Consider the following 17,478-nt stretch of genomic DNA (forward strand, 5'->3'; position numbering starts at 1 on the left):
ACCTAGTGACAAACAAAACAAAGCTTCACTGCGTGCTAGGATAATGACGCACTTCTTGCTGCACTTGTAACTTGGTGTGGTTGACACTGTACATTGAGCATTTTCTTCAATTGTTCATCTCATCGTAGTTGTAGATTTGTTCTGGATGAACCATTTTGCTTTTATCCTTTGGGAGTGCAGGGAGAAGAGTGGACGAAGGCATGAAAGACCGAGACTGTGACAGCAACAACCTGTTGCTCACGAGGTAACCTTCAGAATGAGGGAGGCCGTTTGTGGTGGATGTGGCCGAAGATATTTTAGAGATACCGAGAGAGATTCGGTTGTTGTTTTGTATGATGGGAAAAGCTCATAATGGGATGTCTAGTTTGGCTATTCATTCGATGGCCTGAGATGCAGAGTGGAGAAATGAGGTGGCTCCCGCAACAGATCTTAGCGGGCAGGTTCGGTAAAATCAGAGCATCAACGTGCCAGGGTTGGGTAATGCGGTGCCTGATTGATAAAATTTGTCGGCCATGTTGTATTCTACTCAGCAAACCAAGTAGAAGGCTCAGGAGACAACATGCACAAGTGCCCAAGATGTGTTATTAGGCCTGGAAGACAGTTACCCTAAATCTCACATAAATGGGAATACTATGCATTTTAAAGAGGATGAGCCTGAGTGAGCGGAGTCGACTTTCTCCAAAACCAACTTTTATATTTCTTGGCTTACCCTTGGAATACAGGAGGACAAGTATGGAAAGTAGATTTTTCTTTTTGCAATGGCTCCAATTTATTCAGGAAACATTTTATCTTGACACTGCATAATAAAATTGATACCACGGATTTTGCAAAAGACAAGGCTGAAGCATTCACAACCACCTTCAGCCAGAAGTGCCAAGTGGAAGATCCATCTCAGCTTCCTCCTGGAGGTCCCCATCACAGATGCCAGTCTTCAACCAATTCGATTCACTCACGTGATATCAAGAAATGACTGGGTACAGCAAAGGCTATAGACCCGACAACATCCTGGCTGTAGTGCTGAAGACTTGTGCTCCAGAATTAGCTGTGCATCTAGCCAAGCTGTTCCAGTACAGCTACAACACTGGCATCTACCAGACAAAGTAGAAACTTGCCCAGGTATGTCCTGTCCACAAAAAGCAAGACAATTCCAATCTGGCCAATTACCGTCCCATCAGCCTACTTTCAATCATCAGCAAAGTGATGGAAAATGTCGACGACATTTTCCATCAAGCAGCACTTGCTCACCAATAACCTGCTCACTGATGCTCAGTTTTGGTTCTGCCAAGACCACTTGGCTCCAGACCTCATTACAGTCTTGGTCCAAACATGGACAAAAGAGCTGAATTTCAGAGGTGAGGCGAGGGGAGAATGACTGCTCTTGACATCAAGGCAGCATTTGACAGAGTATGGTCCCAAGGAGCCCTAGAAAAATTGAAGTCAATGGAAATCAGGGGGAAAACTCACCACTGGTTGGAGTTACACCTAGCACAAAGGAAGATGGTTGTGGTTGTTGGCGGCCAATCATCTCAGCCCCAGGACATCGCTGCAGGAGTCCTTCAGGGTAGTGTCCTAGGCCCAACCATCTTCAGCTGCTTCATCAATGACCTTCCCTGCATCGTAAGGTCAGAAGTGTGGGTGTTCGCTGATGATTGCAGTGTCCAGCTCCATTCGCAATGCCTCAGATAATGAAGCAATCCGCGCCCGCATGCAGCAAGAACGAGACAACATCCAGGTTTGGGCTGCTAAGTGGCAAGAAATATTCACGCCACAGAGTACCAGGCAATGACTATCTCCAACAAAAGAAAGTCTAACCAGCTCACCTTGACATTCAACGGCATTACCATTGTCATATTCCCCACCATCAACATCCTGGAGGTCACCATTGACCATAAACCTAACTGGACCAGACACACAAATACTGTAGTAACAAGAGCGGGTCAGAGGCTGGATATTCTGCAGCGAGTGTCTCACCTCCTGACTCCCCAAAGCCTTGGCACCACCACCTACAAAGCACAAGTCAGGAGTGTGATGGAATACTCTCCACTTGCCTGGATGAGTGCCGCTCCAACAACACAAGAAGCTCGACACCATCCAGGACAAAGCAGCCTGCTTAATCGGCAACCCATCCACCACCTTAAACATCCACTCAAACACCTCCACCAAAGACGCAGTGTGGCTGAAGTGTGTACCATCTACGAAATGCACTGCAGCAACCCGCCTAGGCTTCTTCGACAGCACCTCCTAAACCCGTGACCTCTGCCACCTAGAAGGACAGCAGGGGCATGGGAACACTACCACCTGCAAGTTCCCCTCCAAGTCACACACCATGACTTGGAAACATATCACTGTTCCTTCATCATCGCTGGGTCAAAATCCTGGAACTCCCTACCTAACAGCATTGTGGGAATACCTTCATCACGTGGACTGCAGTAGTTCAAGGCGGCGGCTCACCACCTTCAAGGGCAATTAGGGATGGGCAATAAATGCTGGCCTTGCCAGCAAAGCCCACATCGTGTGAAAGAATAAGTAAAAATAAAAACTTATTTTAAGGTGTGCAGGACAGCAAGTAATACACAGTGTGTAGGGATATATAATATTTAGCTGGACTATCTAGCCAGACTATACCCTACAGTGCTGTCCATCACAATTGCATTTTAAGTTAGCTCATGGTTTTGAAATGTGATGTCTTAGTGCCAAGCTGTTTGAGATGCAAATCAGATGTCAAAAATACCCAAAGCTCACAATGGTCAAGTCTGATGTTCACCCTCCAAACTCAATGTCAAAACTGAACAACATAATTGCCTGCCTAGTGGAAAACTCTACTCTGGGTCTCCAAGGGAGAATACAACTTAAAAGATCCAAGTAAAGATTTAATAGTTGGGGGATTTTCTTTCATCAATTCACGATTCTCATGTCAACTGTTTTCCATGCCATAGCAGTGAGATGGAAGTCCATGGGGCAGAGGAGGCTCACATTACATATCCAAAGACTCAGTTAAAAGACTGAACGTCAAGACTACAAACAGCTGCTCATCTTTCAGATAGACTAAAATAGTCTAGGTTTTTTATAATGACTGCAATTTCGGTAAATAAATTCAATGGCTAGTTTTAGATTGAACAATATGGTGAGGCAGACTGGTGTTTGCTGCCTTTTGGACAGGAACAAATAATGGGCAGCCAGTGAAACTTGCTGCCTGAAATATTGCAGTAAAAGGTAAAGACTCACTCTGTGGCATGTTGATATACCTATCAATTCCTCCAATAAAAGGCGAAGAGTTACGAAGGTGACTAAAGGATTTTATTGACTAAATAACAGCCCACTCTCGTGGGTGATCCGATCCAAGCAGGAGGAATACCAGCCAGTCGCTCACCTTTATACCTGGCCTGGTGGGTGGAGCCAAGGCGGAGTCGGCAGTGGTCATCCCAGGTATAGCAGTGTGGCAAGAGGCGACCTCGTACCGTGATACAATAGTGGTCAGTGATACAGTTATAACGAACAGTGGTGAACAGTGCTAACTACTAACAGTGATACGATAGTGAACGTGGTTTACCACATTCACCCCTTGTTTAGAATTAAGTCCGGCGGGGTGAAGTGTACTACCAATTCTGGTAGGTCAGTCTGTCCGGAGGCTTCGTAAGCCTCTCCGATCGCCGCAGCGGTGGTGTTGCCTTATCCGGTGCTGGTGCCTTATCCGGTGTTGATGCTGGTGTTTGCGTGGTCGGCGAGGGCTCGTGGGGTTCCGGCATGCCGTCTACCTGGACTGAGGTTGGGGGGGGTGGTGGCGGTGTTTCCGGATCGGCTGAGGGTGCGAGGTCTCGTAGGGAGACAGTGTCCTCCCGCCCGTCTGGGTACGCCACGTAGGCGTACTGGGGGTTGGCGTGCAGGAGGTTCACCCTCTCGACCAGGGGGTCCGTTTTATGGGTCCTCACGTGTTTCCGCAGCCAGACCGGCCCCGGGGCGGTCAGCCAGGTTGGTAGAGTGGTTCCCGTAGTCGACTTCCTGGGGAAAACAAACATTCGTTCATGGGGGGTGGTGTTAGTGGCCGTGCAAAGTAATGACCGGATGGAGTGCAGCGCTGTCGGGAGGACTTCTTGCCAGCGGGAGGTTGGGAGGCCCTTAGACTTTAAGGCTAAGAGGACGGCCTTCCATACCGTCGCGTTCTCTCTTTCCACCTGACCGTTACCTCTGGGGTTGTAGCTGGTGGTCCTGCTTGCTGCAATACCTCTCTCTAGGAGGAATTGCCGGAGTTCCTCGCTCATGAAGGAGGAGCCCCGGTCGCTGTGTATATAGTTCGGGAACCCGAACAAGGCGAAGAGGGCATTCAGGCACTTAATGACCGTGCTACTGGTCATGTCGGGGCAGGGGAAGGCAAAGGGGAAACGGGAGTACTCATCAACGATGTTGAGGAAGTACACATTACGGTCAGAGGACGGGAGGGGCCCCTTAAAGTCGATGCTCAGGCGCTCGAAGGGGCGGGTGGCCTTGATCAGGCTTGCTCGGTCCGGCCTATAGAAGTGCGGTTTGCACTCCGCACAGGTCTGGCAGTTCCTGGTCATGGTCCTGACCTCCTCGATGGAGTAGGTCAGGTTGCGGGCCTTAATGAAATGGTAGAGTCTGGTGACTCCGGGGTGGCAGAGCTGGTCGTGGAGGGTCTGAAGCCTATCGATATGCGCGCTGGCGCATGTCATTCGTGAAAGGGCATCAGGGGATTCGTTCAGCTTGCCTGGCCGGTACAAGATCTCATAATCGTAGGTGGAGAGCTCGATTCTCCATCTCAAAATCTTGTCATTCTTGATTTTGCCCTTCAGCTTGTTATTAAACATGAAAGCCACCGAACGCTGGTCGGTGAGGAGGGTAAATCGTTTGCCTGCCAGGTAGTGCCTCCAGCACCGTACTGCCTCCACGATCGCCTGGGCCTCTTTCTCGACCGACGAATGTCGGATCTCGGGGCCCTGTAGGGTCCTTGAGAAGAAGGCCACTGGCCTCCCCTCCTGGTTTAGGGTGGCGGCTAAGGCGAAGTCGGATGCGTCGCTCTCCACCTGAAAGGGGATGGACTCGTCCACTGCGTGCATCGTGGCCTTGGCTATGTCTCCCTTAATGAGGGAGAAGGCCGCGCACGCCTCCTCCGTGAGGGGGAAGGAAGTGGCTTTCAGGAGGGGTCTGGCTTTGTCCGCGTAATTGGGTACCCATTGGGCATAGTAGGCGAAAAGCCCCAGGGTTCTCCTAAGTGCTTTAGGGCAGTGGGGGAGGGGTAGCTCCATGAGGGGGCGCATTCTTTCTGGGTCGGGGCCGATGATTCCGTTCTCCACTACGCAGCCGAGGATGGCAAGGCGCGTGGTGTTAAACACGCATTTCTCCTTATTGTAGGTGAGGTTCAGCCGTTGGGCCGTACGGAGGAATTTCTCCAGATTCGCGTCATGTTCCTGCTGGTCGCGGCCGCAGATAGTGACGTTATCTAGGTAGGGGAATGTAGCCTGCAGTTCGTTCTGGTCAACCATCTGGTCCATCTCCCTTTGGAAGACCGAGACCCCATTAGTGACACCGAAGGGGACCCTAAGGAAGTGGTATAGGCGCCCATTCGCCTCGAAGGCGGTATACTGGCGGTCCTCAGGGTGGATAGGGAGTTGGTGGTAGGCCGACTTCAGGTCGATGGTCGAGAATACTTTATACTGTGCAATCTGATTGACCATGTCATATATGCGGGGGAGGGGGTATGCGTCCAGCTGGGTATATCTGTTTATGGTCTGGCTGTAGTCGATGACCAGGCGGTTTTTATCGCCGGTCTTTACGACTACGACCTGGGCACGCCAGGGGCTGCTGCTCCCCTCGATAATGCCCTCTTTCAGGAGGCGCCGCACCTCAGAGCTAATGAAGGCTCTGTCCCCGGCGCTATACCGCCTGCTTTTGGTAGCGACGGGTTTGCAGTCAGGGGTAAGGTTAGCAAACAGAGAGGGTGGCGGGACCTTGAGGGTGGAGAGGCTGCAGGTGTTACGCGGTGGGCGGTTTAACGTTTGCTGGTTGTTGACTGTGAGTGGGGGGAGGGGTCCACCGTATGCTAGGGTTACGCTTTGGAGGTGGGATTGGAAGTCCAGCCCTAGTAGGACGGCAGCGCAGAGATGGGGGAGGACGAGGAGTTTAAAGTTTTTATACTCCGTGCCCTTAACCGACAGGGTCACGACACAGTAGCCGCTGATGTCCGTGGCGTGGGACCTCGATGCCATCGAGATTCGGCTGCGCGTTGGTAGGACAGAGAGGGAGTAGTGGCTCACCGTGTCTGGGTGGATGAAGCTCTCCGTGCTTCCGCTGTCGAACAGGCAGGTCGTGGCGTGGCCGTTCACTTTGATGTCCATCATTGACTTGGACAGATGGTGCGGGCGGGCTTGGTCCAGGGTGACGGAAGCTAGTGTGTAGCTGAGCGAGTCGTTGTCATCTGCGGGCGAGGCGGTCGGGCGTGGTGAGTAAAATGGCATCTCCCACGAGGTAGGGCCCCATGAGGCACTATTGGGGTCGGTTGCCTTAATCAAAGATGGCCGCCCCCATGACTCATGTGTGGGGATGCTGGCCTCAGTTGCCCTAAACAAAGATGGCCGCCCCCATAGTTCGCATGCGGCACTGCTGGCCTCTGAGGATCCGCTCCTGCAGGCCTTGGAGAAGTGGCCTTTCTTCAGGCAGGTTTTACATATGGAGTTCTTGGCTGGGCAGCGCGACCTCGGGTGCTTCTCCTGGCCACAAAAAAAACAGCCGGCGGCCCGATCGCGGATGCCCGATGTCGGGGCCGGTGCCGGGGGTGGTGGGGCCGGTCGGGGCCGGGACGCCGACGCAGAGGTAGGTCCCGGGGGCGGCGCTGGGAAGGGTGCTGTGGTAGGGGTCGGGCCCGAGTCCCAGGGTCGCGAGCAGTACCTGGTGAATGCTTCCTGATCTTGGTGGGCCACTTCCAGGGAGATAGCGAGGGCTTCAGCTTTTTCCATGCTGAGGTCTTTAGCTTCCAGCAGTCTTTGCCGTGAGTACTCGGACCGTAGGCCTTTCAGGAATGCGTCGCGGATATTATCTTCAGTATTTTCGGCTGCCGACACCGATTTAAAGTCACAGTTCCTGGCGAGTGCATATAGCGCCTGTGAGAATTCGGCTACTGATTCTCCTGGCTGTTGCGGCCGTGATCTTAGGAGGTGCCTAGCATACATGTAGTTTACCGGGGTCCGGTACTTCTGTTTCAGCAGGTTGATGGCGGTCTCGTAGGTAGTCATGTCCTCGATGAGAGTGTATACTCTCGGGCTCAGTTGTGCCTGCAGGACACTTAGTTTGGATGCCTGAGGGACGCTGGATTCTCTCAGGTATGATTCGAAGCAGACCAGCCAGTGTTTAAAGTCTGCGGCTGAGTTTGCTGCTCGTGGGTTCAGGTCCAGGTACGGCGGTCTGAGGGCTCGCAGCCAAGCTGGCTGGTGTGGCTGTGCTCCTGGGAGCTGCGCTGGTGGCTCCTCCGCCGGTTGTGACTCGTTGTCGGACATCATTAAATTTAGTCAATAAAATTGATATACCTATCAATTCCTCCAATAAAAGGCGAAGAGTTACGAAGGTGACTAAAGGTTTTTATTGACTAAATAACAGCCCACTCTCGTGGGTGATCCGATCCAAGCAGGAGGAATACCAGCCAGTCGCTCACCTTTATACCTGGCCTGGTGGGTGGAGCCAAGGCGGAGTCGGCAGTGGTCATCCCAGGTATAGCAGTGTGGCAAGAGGCGACCTCGTACCGTGATACAATAGTGGTCAGTGATACAGTTATAACGAACAGTGGTGAACAGTGCTAACTACTAACAGTGATACGATAGTGAACGTGGTTTACCACACATGTTATTCTCATTCACATCACACAGTGCAAAATATGGATGACAAGACACCAGTCGATCGAAAGAAACTACATTTACTCTGAATATTAAGCATGTATATTGGGATAGTCTGAAATACAACATTGATAATTTATCGATACATATCCAGCTATCTATTAAAATTTGTATGTGGCATGTGCTTCCTGTCCAAAAACCCTCGCCACAATTTTACATTGTAACATAAGCATTTCTAATATGAATATCAGTGCACTTACCTGTAACACTTAATTAACCAGTACCACTAGGTGGTGCGGTTTTATCTTATCCTCAAGTCGCAAAATGCTTTCCAACACAAAAGTCTTGTGCCAGTATTTTCCTTTCACAATCAAAAACGTGGTCTTAATTTTTTTTAAATTACATATTTACAACATGATTAAATTTGCCCACTAAAATAGTGTATATTAATGCCTACATTAAAGTTTTTAATTGAAGACGTCAGCCTCTTCCAGATGCCTGGGCTTGATGCTTTTAGCCAGAGCAATGATACTGGTAGCTGAATCTAAACTGGGCAGTCTGGGCATGCGCTTCATGCCGATACACAGCCAATAGACATCACCCATGTGCAATGTACCCAAATTCCAAAATGCATCTGTAGAATTTAGTCAGCTCAATGGTTATAATATTCTTCAGCAATTTCTGCCCAGTTGTTGTTCAGAATTATTTCAACAGTTTAAAAAAACTTTCAAAAGCTTTTTTCAAAGTTAATGTTGAGTGTTTAAAAAAAAATGCAGTGTGCATGTACTTGAGAAAAAAAGTGACAGACTACTGATAACACACCTGTTGTGACTTTTGTTTTGTCTGTAAACTTTAGAAAGTGTATTAAGCTAAGCGAGGGAAAGTTTCTTTCCTCATTCTAAAGTTGAATTTTGAAGCAAACTGAAAGACGATGTCACTTAATTTATCATGTGTTCGGCTGATACCAAGTAGAATGTTCACATTTTCCATGTTTTGAGATCTTTGCCTATTTGCCAAGAAGAATTTTAGATGAATTTATTTTGTTGAGAGGCTATGAAGCTAAATTAATTCCATAGGGGGTTAATTCCTGCAACAGATATAGCAGACCTAACCAACATTCCAGATACCAACAGGAGTACCAGATGAAGTAGTTAACACTTGCATATACTTACAATACCACATCAGTTTGAGACAATGTAGGGGACTGTTAGCCTAGATCAGCGAAAACATGGTATAAACACCCCTACTGTTAGAAAACAGCATATCCTCAGACTCAGCAATATTACAAGACATCTATTAGCATATAAGTCTTGCAAAGGATATGCACCTCCTGTCCACAAACCTTACTTTCTGTGGTCACTTTTTTTTGGCAACACTTTGCTGTCAACATTTAACACTGTCTATGTAAACATTTATAATGGGAATTCTAATGTCCACACATCAGCATCATTGCAGGCCTCTCACCATTTGTAGTGCTGCGGCCCTTCGAGATTCTGGTCTCCTAGTTCCATTCCTTGGTTTATGGCTGGTTCCTTCAGCTACTCTTGGAACTCGGGTAAGCCTCCAGCACCACTCCTTGGTCTACTCCACTGCTTAATTATTTCTTTCTCTTTGCGCACACCCCACTCTGGCTCCAGCCTACAGCCTCTGTATGGTCGTCAGGCTCTCTCCCGTGCTCGCCGACCTAAACCACACTTCAAATACCAGTTCCTGCCCTTCATCAGCTAACAGGCTTTTGAAATTCAGGTGTAATTACATAAAAGGGGCTTCCCATGACTGTCCTTGAACGCACTGCAGTTTAAACAGGTTCTTTCCCAGGTCATGGGGAAGCCCTTTAGGGAAAATTTGGAAAGTTAGATCCCAGTTAAGGCCCAGAATTACCTTTATACTACAAGGAGAAAACTTCCTTATAGGCTTACCTACAACTTCGTGAAATCCATTATTTAAAATAAAAAAAACATTGCTTCTCCAAATCTGAAGCTGGGAGGGGAAAATGTTCCTGGTTCCTCATCATGCCCCAAGTATCCATTCCTTCCCATCTCTTGCCATTTTGCTTTCCTATTTCTCCTTTTCCCCATCCTTCTTCCAGTCTCCTAGCCAGAGCATCCATAGCTTTTTGACCCTTGCCATTACCTTCTTCCCCTACCACATACCACACCTGCCCACATCTCTCTTCAACAGGCATCTCACTTCTGCCACTGAAAAATGTGACCAATACCCTAGATCCCTCCACTGATCTACAAGCAGCTCAAAAGGCACTAGCCACCTGCTAGACTGAAACACTGCCCAAATCATTCCATACCCAGTACCCCTTACCAGCTACCACCTCAAAGGACCATTCCTTTTCAGTTGTCATGCCTCCCTCCTGTTGTTTCTAATCATATTGCTCTCCAATCAGGCACACCATGGCTGCATCATAAAATACTGCTTTCCCCACCACACCATCTGCTACCTTAAATGGAGAGAATGGAGAAACAGAAGAATGCAGAGAACAGCAAAAAGAAAAAAGAGCCAGAAGAGAAAAGGGACAAGCACAAAAAAAGACAGAAAAGGCAAGAAGCTGCAACACAGACAGCTAAGAGGTAGACCATATCCACTGCCTTAAGAGCAACACTAGATTTTTCCACTATATATAATTTATTTAAATTCTTGTACGAATTTCCTGGTTCTACTTTGTGTCAACTTTAATAATGGCTAAACCCCATGTCAACATTTGCTAGCAGATTGCCCTCCAAATTCAGTGGAAGTGACCACCTGTTCTTGCAGCAATGGAACTTCTGACTTACCATGAGTAATGTTACAGGAGATCTGCTGGCAATATTAATGTCACAGAAGAAGGTTTGTATTTAGTTAACAAACTAATAACTAAGTTGTTAAGAAGTGTCAGTCACTTCAACTGTGATACATTTTGATTAGATTGACTGTGGAAAACAGAATTTTGAACACAATAAAATTACAAATATGCAAGAGGTGTAATATCAAAGTAAAAGCTCAAAGATTAACCCCCATTTCTTTAAGAATAGGATTAGAAATGTCTTCACGACTTCATCTTTGTACAATGTCAATAGAATTGTTAATATATTAGCATTTTCAAACACTTCAATACTCACTTCTTGCTTGCGATGGTCTTTCTTCAGCTGAGCAATTTCTCGGTTTCTCCTAGATTCCGTCATGCGAGCTCGTTCTTGTTCGTCCTTCATTTGTTTCATTATACGGACCTTCAAAACCATGAGAATGTGACATTGATTGTTACAGTAAGAGTCATATATTCAACATGTTAGAATTGCTCTTGCTCACCATCGTTTAGTGCCTTCTCTGATCTGGAGTTAGGCGACATATTTTATAGTGTAGTAAAAACTTTCCAGTATCTGCACAGGTGGATTGCATCAGCCTCGGACATTAACCCTGCCCATTACATTACATTATTTAGCCATGTTTTTCTTTGGTTGCCCCTTGACCCAAGACTGCTAAAAGCACCAAGCAATTTTCAACCAACAGGCTCACATTATGTAATGTTTCTCATCACATTCACCATCACCACTTATCCTATGTTACTCTTCATAAATGTGATTAACCAAGATAGAAAAGGTTTACAATTTACTTGCAATCAAAGATACCTCTAAAGAGCAACAGCTGCCATCAGTTGATGTAGCCACATTATTCTGCAAGGGTAATACTTAAAGTTTAAGACAATAATCAACATTGAAAAAAGGCAGCTTAAACTACACACACTATTCTGATAATTAAAGTATGCAGTGAATTCAAAACAGGATCATACAAGAAAGTAGCACATTATGTTGGTCAACCACAAATACACATGAATACATAGGTTCATCTCCAAGGTCCTCACAGATCAAGAATCTGATAAATCAGATACAACAATCAAAGTGATCCACTCAAAGACCACATATTTCTCACAGGAAGGGAAATGCAGAGGTGGAAGAATAATTCCTTCTCCTCCACTGCTCTTTGAAATCCTAGCAACCAGCTCCGGAGTTGCATGGTTTCCAACTCATTTCCTCAACTAATGAGATCAAGACAATTTAAAATACAGACTCAACTGGACAAAGTCTTGTGCAGTATGGTGTCAATATGCACAAAATAACTGCAACACTCGCATTTATTAATAGTATAGCCTATCGAGACAAACAGTGGCAGTTTGTGACTTTTAGTATTCAAGTAACTGGTGCCAATATTCAAAATGCAGAACATAACCATATATGTTTGCTGCTTCTTATCATTTTACCATTGCTTACATCCCCTTTCTTTAAACCAATGCCCTCCTTTTTCAGTTAGGTAGGGAAAAGATAATCTTTGCATTGGCTTTTCCAGGGTAGTCAATGCTACTCTATGTTCATCCGAGGAGAGATATGCTTGACTAGCCAAGATACCTCTCTTCCTACCAATTCTCTTTTCAAGATGACAAGCTGACAAATAAAATCTGCTCTAACTTATTGCTTGGTGGTCATTAGTAAGACATAATTTGTACCTTTGTTTTCTTCATTTCTTCCACTTCCTGCTGCAGTTTTTTCAACTGTTTTTCATACTGCAATTGACTTTTTAACAATCGAGCATGTTCCTTTTGGGCAGTATGTAACTTCTGCAATTGTTTGTTCATCACTTGAAGCTTCTTTTCATATTCAGATTTAATTTTATTTGCTTTTTCTTCAGAACAAGATTCCATTGAACCTAGAATACCCAAGTTTTTGAATTTAACTAAACTCAAATGACAAAAGCTTTCTTTCCACCACTGATACATTTTTGCTGCATCTATTGTCTCAAGTTTGTGCAATTAAATATTTTTTTAGATCAAGCATTGGTATAACCAATCCTTTTATTGCTTAAAATGAAGGCAACAAAATGCTGAACAGACCTAAAAATTTCTGCAATTGAAAAAAAAAAGAGCCAGTATTGAAAAGATAAAAATATTTTAAACTTTCTAAACACATTCAGAATTACCAAGAACAAACTAACAGCACCATAATTGTTATACCTAGATTTTGTAGAACACGGTCTCTCTCCAGTTGGGTGTCCCGAATTTTATTTTGCAGCATCATCAGCTTTTCCTCATACTGCTGTTTCAGTGTCTGAAGTCGCCGCTGGCTATTTTCTAGTTCATCAATTAGTTTCTGCTTAATTGCTATTTCACAGGTAATGTTAGCCAGATCTGCCTGGAAGTTGGCTATTAAGAAAAATGTACAATTAGACTCCTCAAAAATTAGAGAGAACATTTCAGTTATTTTTTTTCATGGTCAATATTAAAGAAGTGCATTTAAATATGTATTTTCTGATGGAAAGGAAAATTCTTAAAAGTCCCTCCTGGTGGCAGTCATAAGCCATCATAGAATATCAAACATTTTAGCATACAAGAAAGCACTTCGATCCACCTGCCTGAACCAGTGTGATTGCCAACTCCAAATCAGAGCCATCTACCCAATTCCTAGCCACCATACCCTCACGATTTTAAATCTTCAATTGTGTAATTCTTTGTAAATGCAGGAATTATTTCAGCTTTAAATAGCTGGTTGCGGAATTTGTTTCGCATATTCAAATAACTTTTTGCGTGACACAATTTCTCCTCTTCTCATTTACACTTCTAGTATTGATCCTAAATGTATGCCTCCTCATTATTAGTTCATGAGTGAAAGTAATTCATATTTTAATCCTTTTAAAGCCTTTCAAAACTTTAAACACTTCCATTAGATCCACCCTTAATCTTATCTGCAATGAATATAATCCAAGTTTTTCAAGTCTATTGTAACTATATCCTCTCAACCCTGGTATATTCTTAGTAAATCTAACTTGCACCTTTTCCATAACTCCCAATATTCTTTAGACAATGGGATGCCCCAAAACTACAAAATACTCCAACTCTACCTTAACCAATGTATTGTACTGATTAATCAACACTTTTTTTTTTATATAGAAGCATTGAATGCAAAATCAATCATTTATGGTTTTACCCACCTGAAATTTTGCTTTAAAAAGATCTGTGCATGTGCATCCATAGATGTCTGTTCCTCCACTACAGAAAGCAAACACACTTGCCCATACCAATCTTTAACAATGAGATTTTTGGCTTTAGTGGCTGTGGTTTGGTGTGAGAATCTAGCACACTCGCTGGAAGAGTACTTTGGTTGAGACCACATAATGTACCATGACAGGGGATGCACCAGGATAGGGGATAAGTGGGCATGGATTTGGGGCGACGCAAGTAATTCCTGATGCCAGACAGTGACATTGACCAGCACCCATAAAAACTGAAGCAGAATCAGTTTTTTTGAGGCAAATTAGGTGTGATACCATACCGGTATGACCCAAAGCTGAAACCACTGCACAATCTGAAACTGCACAAAATTAATCCCTCTCAAAACAGCTCAAGGAAAAACAAGTCCTCTCAAAATAAAGCAACATACGTATACAAATAATTTTTTCCCCCCACTGTTGAGAAACAATATGCCGTGCCTACGGGCATTAACAAAGGAGAGACTGCGGCTCTGCTGCAAACTGGGACGGCAATGCAGTACAGCTTGCAGGAGAGGTAGATCACCTTAAAGCAATCACTTAAAAAAAAAAAGTGCCCCTCGGTGAGTCTCACTCTTGAATGGAGGGAATTCTTCGATTGCATGGAGGCTCAATGAAAAAGGAAGAACGAGAACTAGCCAGTAACGGAAATGAAGTATTACAAAAGGATGCAAACTGAAAATAATTCGGCACTCACGAACTAGAAAATTAAGAACTTTTTCTTTTATTCCCTGAAATGTCAGTGGGTCTCCTGAAAATTTTATGCGAACTTGAAGTTTTAGTCCAAAGATTAAAAATTTGGATTAGCAGCAGCCCAAAAATGACTAACCCACACCAAGATCTGACTGAACTGCTTTTTAAAGCAATAGAAATACATGTTAAAAGCATTACCTTCTTCATCTAACTCCGAGTCAGATTCATCCGAACTTTCACTTATTTCTACATCATCCTCTTCAGCATCCTCTTCATCACCTTCTTCATGATCACTGCATTCCTGACCCTCCTCCTTTAAAAGGTGATATTTCAGTCACTTACACTTGGATTCATTGTAAAGGTCAAATCTTTTTAGTTATTTACACCTTGGCTTACCTCTTCCAAGTCATTCTTCTCTTTTTCCTCAGTGTCTTTCTCTTCTACCTTATTCCCTTCAAGATTCTCCTCTTTAATTATACTATGCAAAACATATATTAAAAGAATTACATTTCCATAGTTTAAATTAAATCAGGATTAAAAACTAAAATGTTGAAAACTTAAATACTTAATTAATTACATACATTAGAGATGGCAGGGCAGGCGATGCGTTATTGCTGCAACATGTGGGAGCTGGTGGACACCATTGAAGTCCACGGCGACCACATTTGCAGTAAGTTGGTTACTCGAGCAACTTCGGCTCTGTGTTGATGAGTTGGAGTCCGAGCTTCAAACACTGCGACACATCAGGGAGGGGGAGTGTTACCTGGACGCTGTGTTCCAGGAGACAATCGCGCCCCTTAGATTAATTAATTCAAATTTGGTCCGTGGTCAGGGACAGGTGGGCGTGACTACGAGCGAGGCAGGTATGGGGAACCAGAAGGTTGAGACTCAGCCCTTGCTCTTGTCCAACAGTTACGAGGTTCTTACTCCCTGTGTGGACGAGAGCAAGGACGATAAGCAAACTGATCACAGCACCATGGTACAGGGAAGCAAAAAGAAATGTGGTGGTGGTAGGGGACAGTATAGTTAGGGGGATAGACACTGTTCTCTGCAGCCAAGAGCGCGAGACCCGAAGGCTGTGTTGCCCGCCCGGTGGCCAGGGTAAAGGACATTTCCTCTGGGCTGGAGAGGAACTTAAAGTGGGAGGGGAAGATCCAGTTTTCATGGTCAACGACATAGGTAGGACAAAGAGGTTCTGCTGAGGGAGTATGAGCAGCTAGGGGCTAAATTAAAAAAGCAGAACCACAAAAGGTAATAATCTCTGGATTACTACCTGAGCCACGTGCAAATTGGCAAAGGGTAAATAAGATCAGAGAGATGAATGAGTGGCTCAAAGATTGGTGTGGGAGAATGGGTTTCGATTCCTGGGGCACTGGCACCAGTACTGGGATAAGAGGGAGCTGTTCAGTCGAGACGGGCTTCATTTGAACCAGTAATACAAAAAGAAAATACTACAGATGCTGGAAATCTGAAATTTAAAAAAAACAGAAAATGCTGGAGATACTCAGCAGGTCAGGCAGCATCTGTGAAGAGAGAAACAGAGTTAACATTTCAGGTCGATGACCTTTCGTCAGAAATGGAAAAAAGCAGGAAACGGAACAGATTTTTAAGCAAGGGTAGGGGCTGGGAAAGGGGGGAGGTGATGAAAGGACAAAAGGGAAGGTCTGTGATAGGATAGAAGGCAGGAGAGGTTAAGAGATATTCAAGGCAAAAGGAGATGGTAATGGGACAGGTTAAGAAACAAGAGATGGCTCTAGATGAAGTGTAAATTGCACTGGCAGAATGAAAGACAGCTGCCATGTGGGAGAAGAAGAACAGAAGGCACAAACAAAAAGTGTGGATAAAAAATATATATATGATAGGGGCCGAGGTTATGATCTGAAATTGTTGAACTCTATGTTGAGTCCAGAAGGCTGTAAAGTGCCTCATCGAAAGATGAGGCGCTGTTGCTCGAGCTTACGCTGAGCTTCGGTGGAACAATGCAGGTGGCAGAGGACGGTGAGGTCGGAGTGGGAGTGGAGCGGAGAATTAAAGTGGCAGGCGACCGGAAGCTCGGGAATCCCCTTACAGACTGAACAGAGGTGTTCCGCAAAGCGGTCACCCAATCTACGTTTGGTCTCCCCAGTGTAGAGGAGACCACATCGTGAGCAGCGAATACAGTATACTAAATTGCAAGAAGTACAAGTAAATCGCTGTTTCACCTGGAAGTGGTGTTTGGGGCCCTGGACAGTGGGAGAGGTATAAGGGCATGTGTTGCATCTCCTGCGCTTGCACGGGAAGGTGTCGGGCGAAGGGGAAGGGGTGTTGGGGGTGATAGAGGAGTGGACCAGGGTGTCGCGGAGGGAGCGGTCCCTTCGGAATGCTGAAAGGGGAGGCGAGGGGAAGATGTGTTTGGTGGTGGGATCACACTGGAGGTGGCGGAAATGGCAGAGGATGACCCATTGAATGTGGAGGCTGGTGGGGTGAAAGGTGAAGACCAGGGGAATTCTATCGTGGTTCCGGGAGAGAGGGGCAGGGGTGAGGGCAGAAGTGCGGGAGATAGAACGGACATGGTCAAGGGCCGTGTCAACCACAGTAGAGGGGAATCCTCAGTTGAGGAAAAAGGAAGACGTCTGAAGCACTGGTATGGAAGGAGAAACTGGGAGAATAGAATAGAGTCCTTGCAGGAGGCAGGGTGGGAGGAAGTGTAGTCTAGGTAGCTGTGGGAGTCAGTGGGCTTGTTGTGAATGTTTGTCAATAACCTATCCCCAAAGATGGAGACGGAGAAGTCGAGGAAGGGAAGAGTTGGAAATGGACCAAGTGAAGGTGAGGGAAGGGTGGAAATTGGAAGCAAGTGAATGAAATTATCTAGTTCAGGGCGAGAGCAGGAAATGGCACCGATACAAGTTATCCATGTACCGGAAAAAAAGGTGAGGGAGGGGAC

At 45.7% G+C, this 17,478-nt stretch overlaps 1 protein-coding gene across 6 annotated transcripts in view; it reads right to left on the minus strand.

Moving 5' to 3' along the window:
* Positions 1-17,478, minus strand: part of LOC147105620 (kinesin-like protein KIF21A) — a 194,325-nt gene that overhangs the window by 90,267 nt on the left and 86,580 nt on the right. For all 6 annotated transcript variants that reach the window (XR_015081534.1, XM_086010168.1, XM_086010167.1 and 3 more), the window contains exons 12-16: positions 14,952-15,033; positions 14,754-14,868; positions 12,832-13,020; positions 12,328-12,527; positions 10,949-11,056 (exon numbers count right to left, since the gene is read on the minus strand). Coding sequence is in view for 5 of the 6 variants with exons in the window: in XM_086010168.1 (XP_085866294.1) it covers positions 10,949-11,056; positions 12,328-12,527; positions 12,832-13,020; positions 14,754-14,868; positions 14,952-15,033 (694 nt within the window). In the remaining variant the exon portion in view is untranslated. The remainder of the gene's footprint in view (positions 1-10,948; positions 11,057-12,327; positions 12,528-12,831; positions 13,021-14,753; positions 14,869-14,951; positions 15,034-17,478) is intronic.

This window comes from Somniosus microcephalus, chromosome 17 (assembly GCF_052327205.1).
Source record: "Somniosus microcephalus isolate GS21.2 chromosome 17, FLI_Smic_1.0, whole genome shotgun sequence".
Classification (NCBI taxonomy): domain Eukaryota; kingdom Metazoa; phylum Chordata; class Chondrichthyes; order Squaliformes; family Somniosidae; genus Somniosus; species Somniosus microcephalus.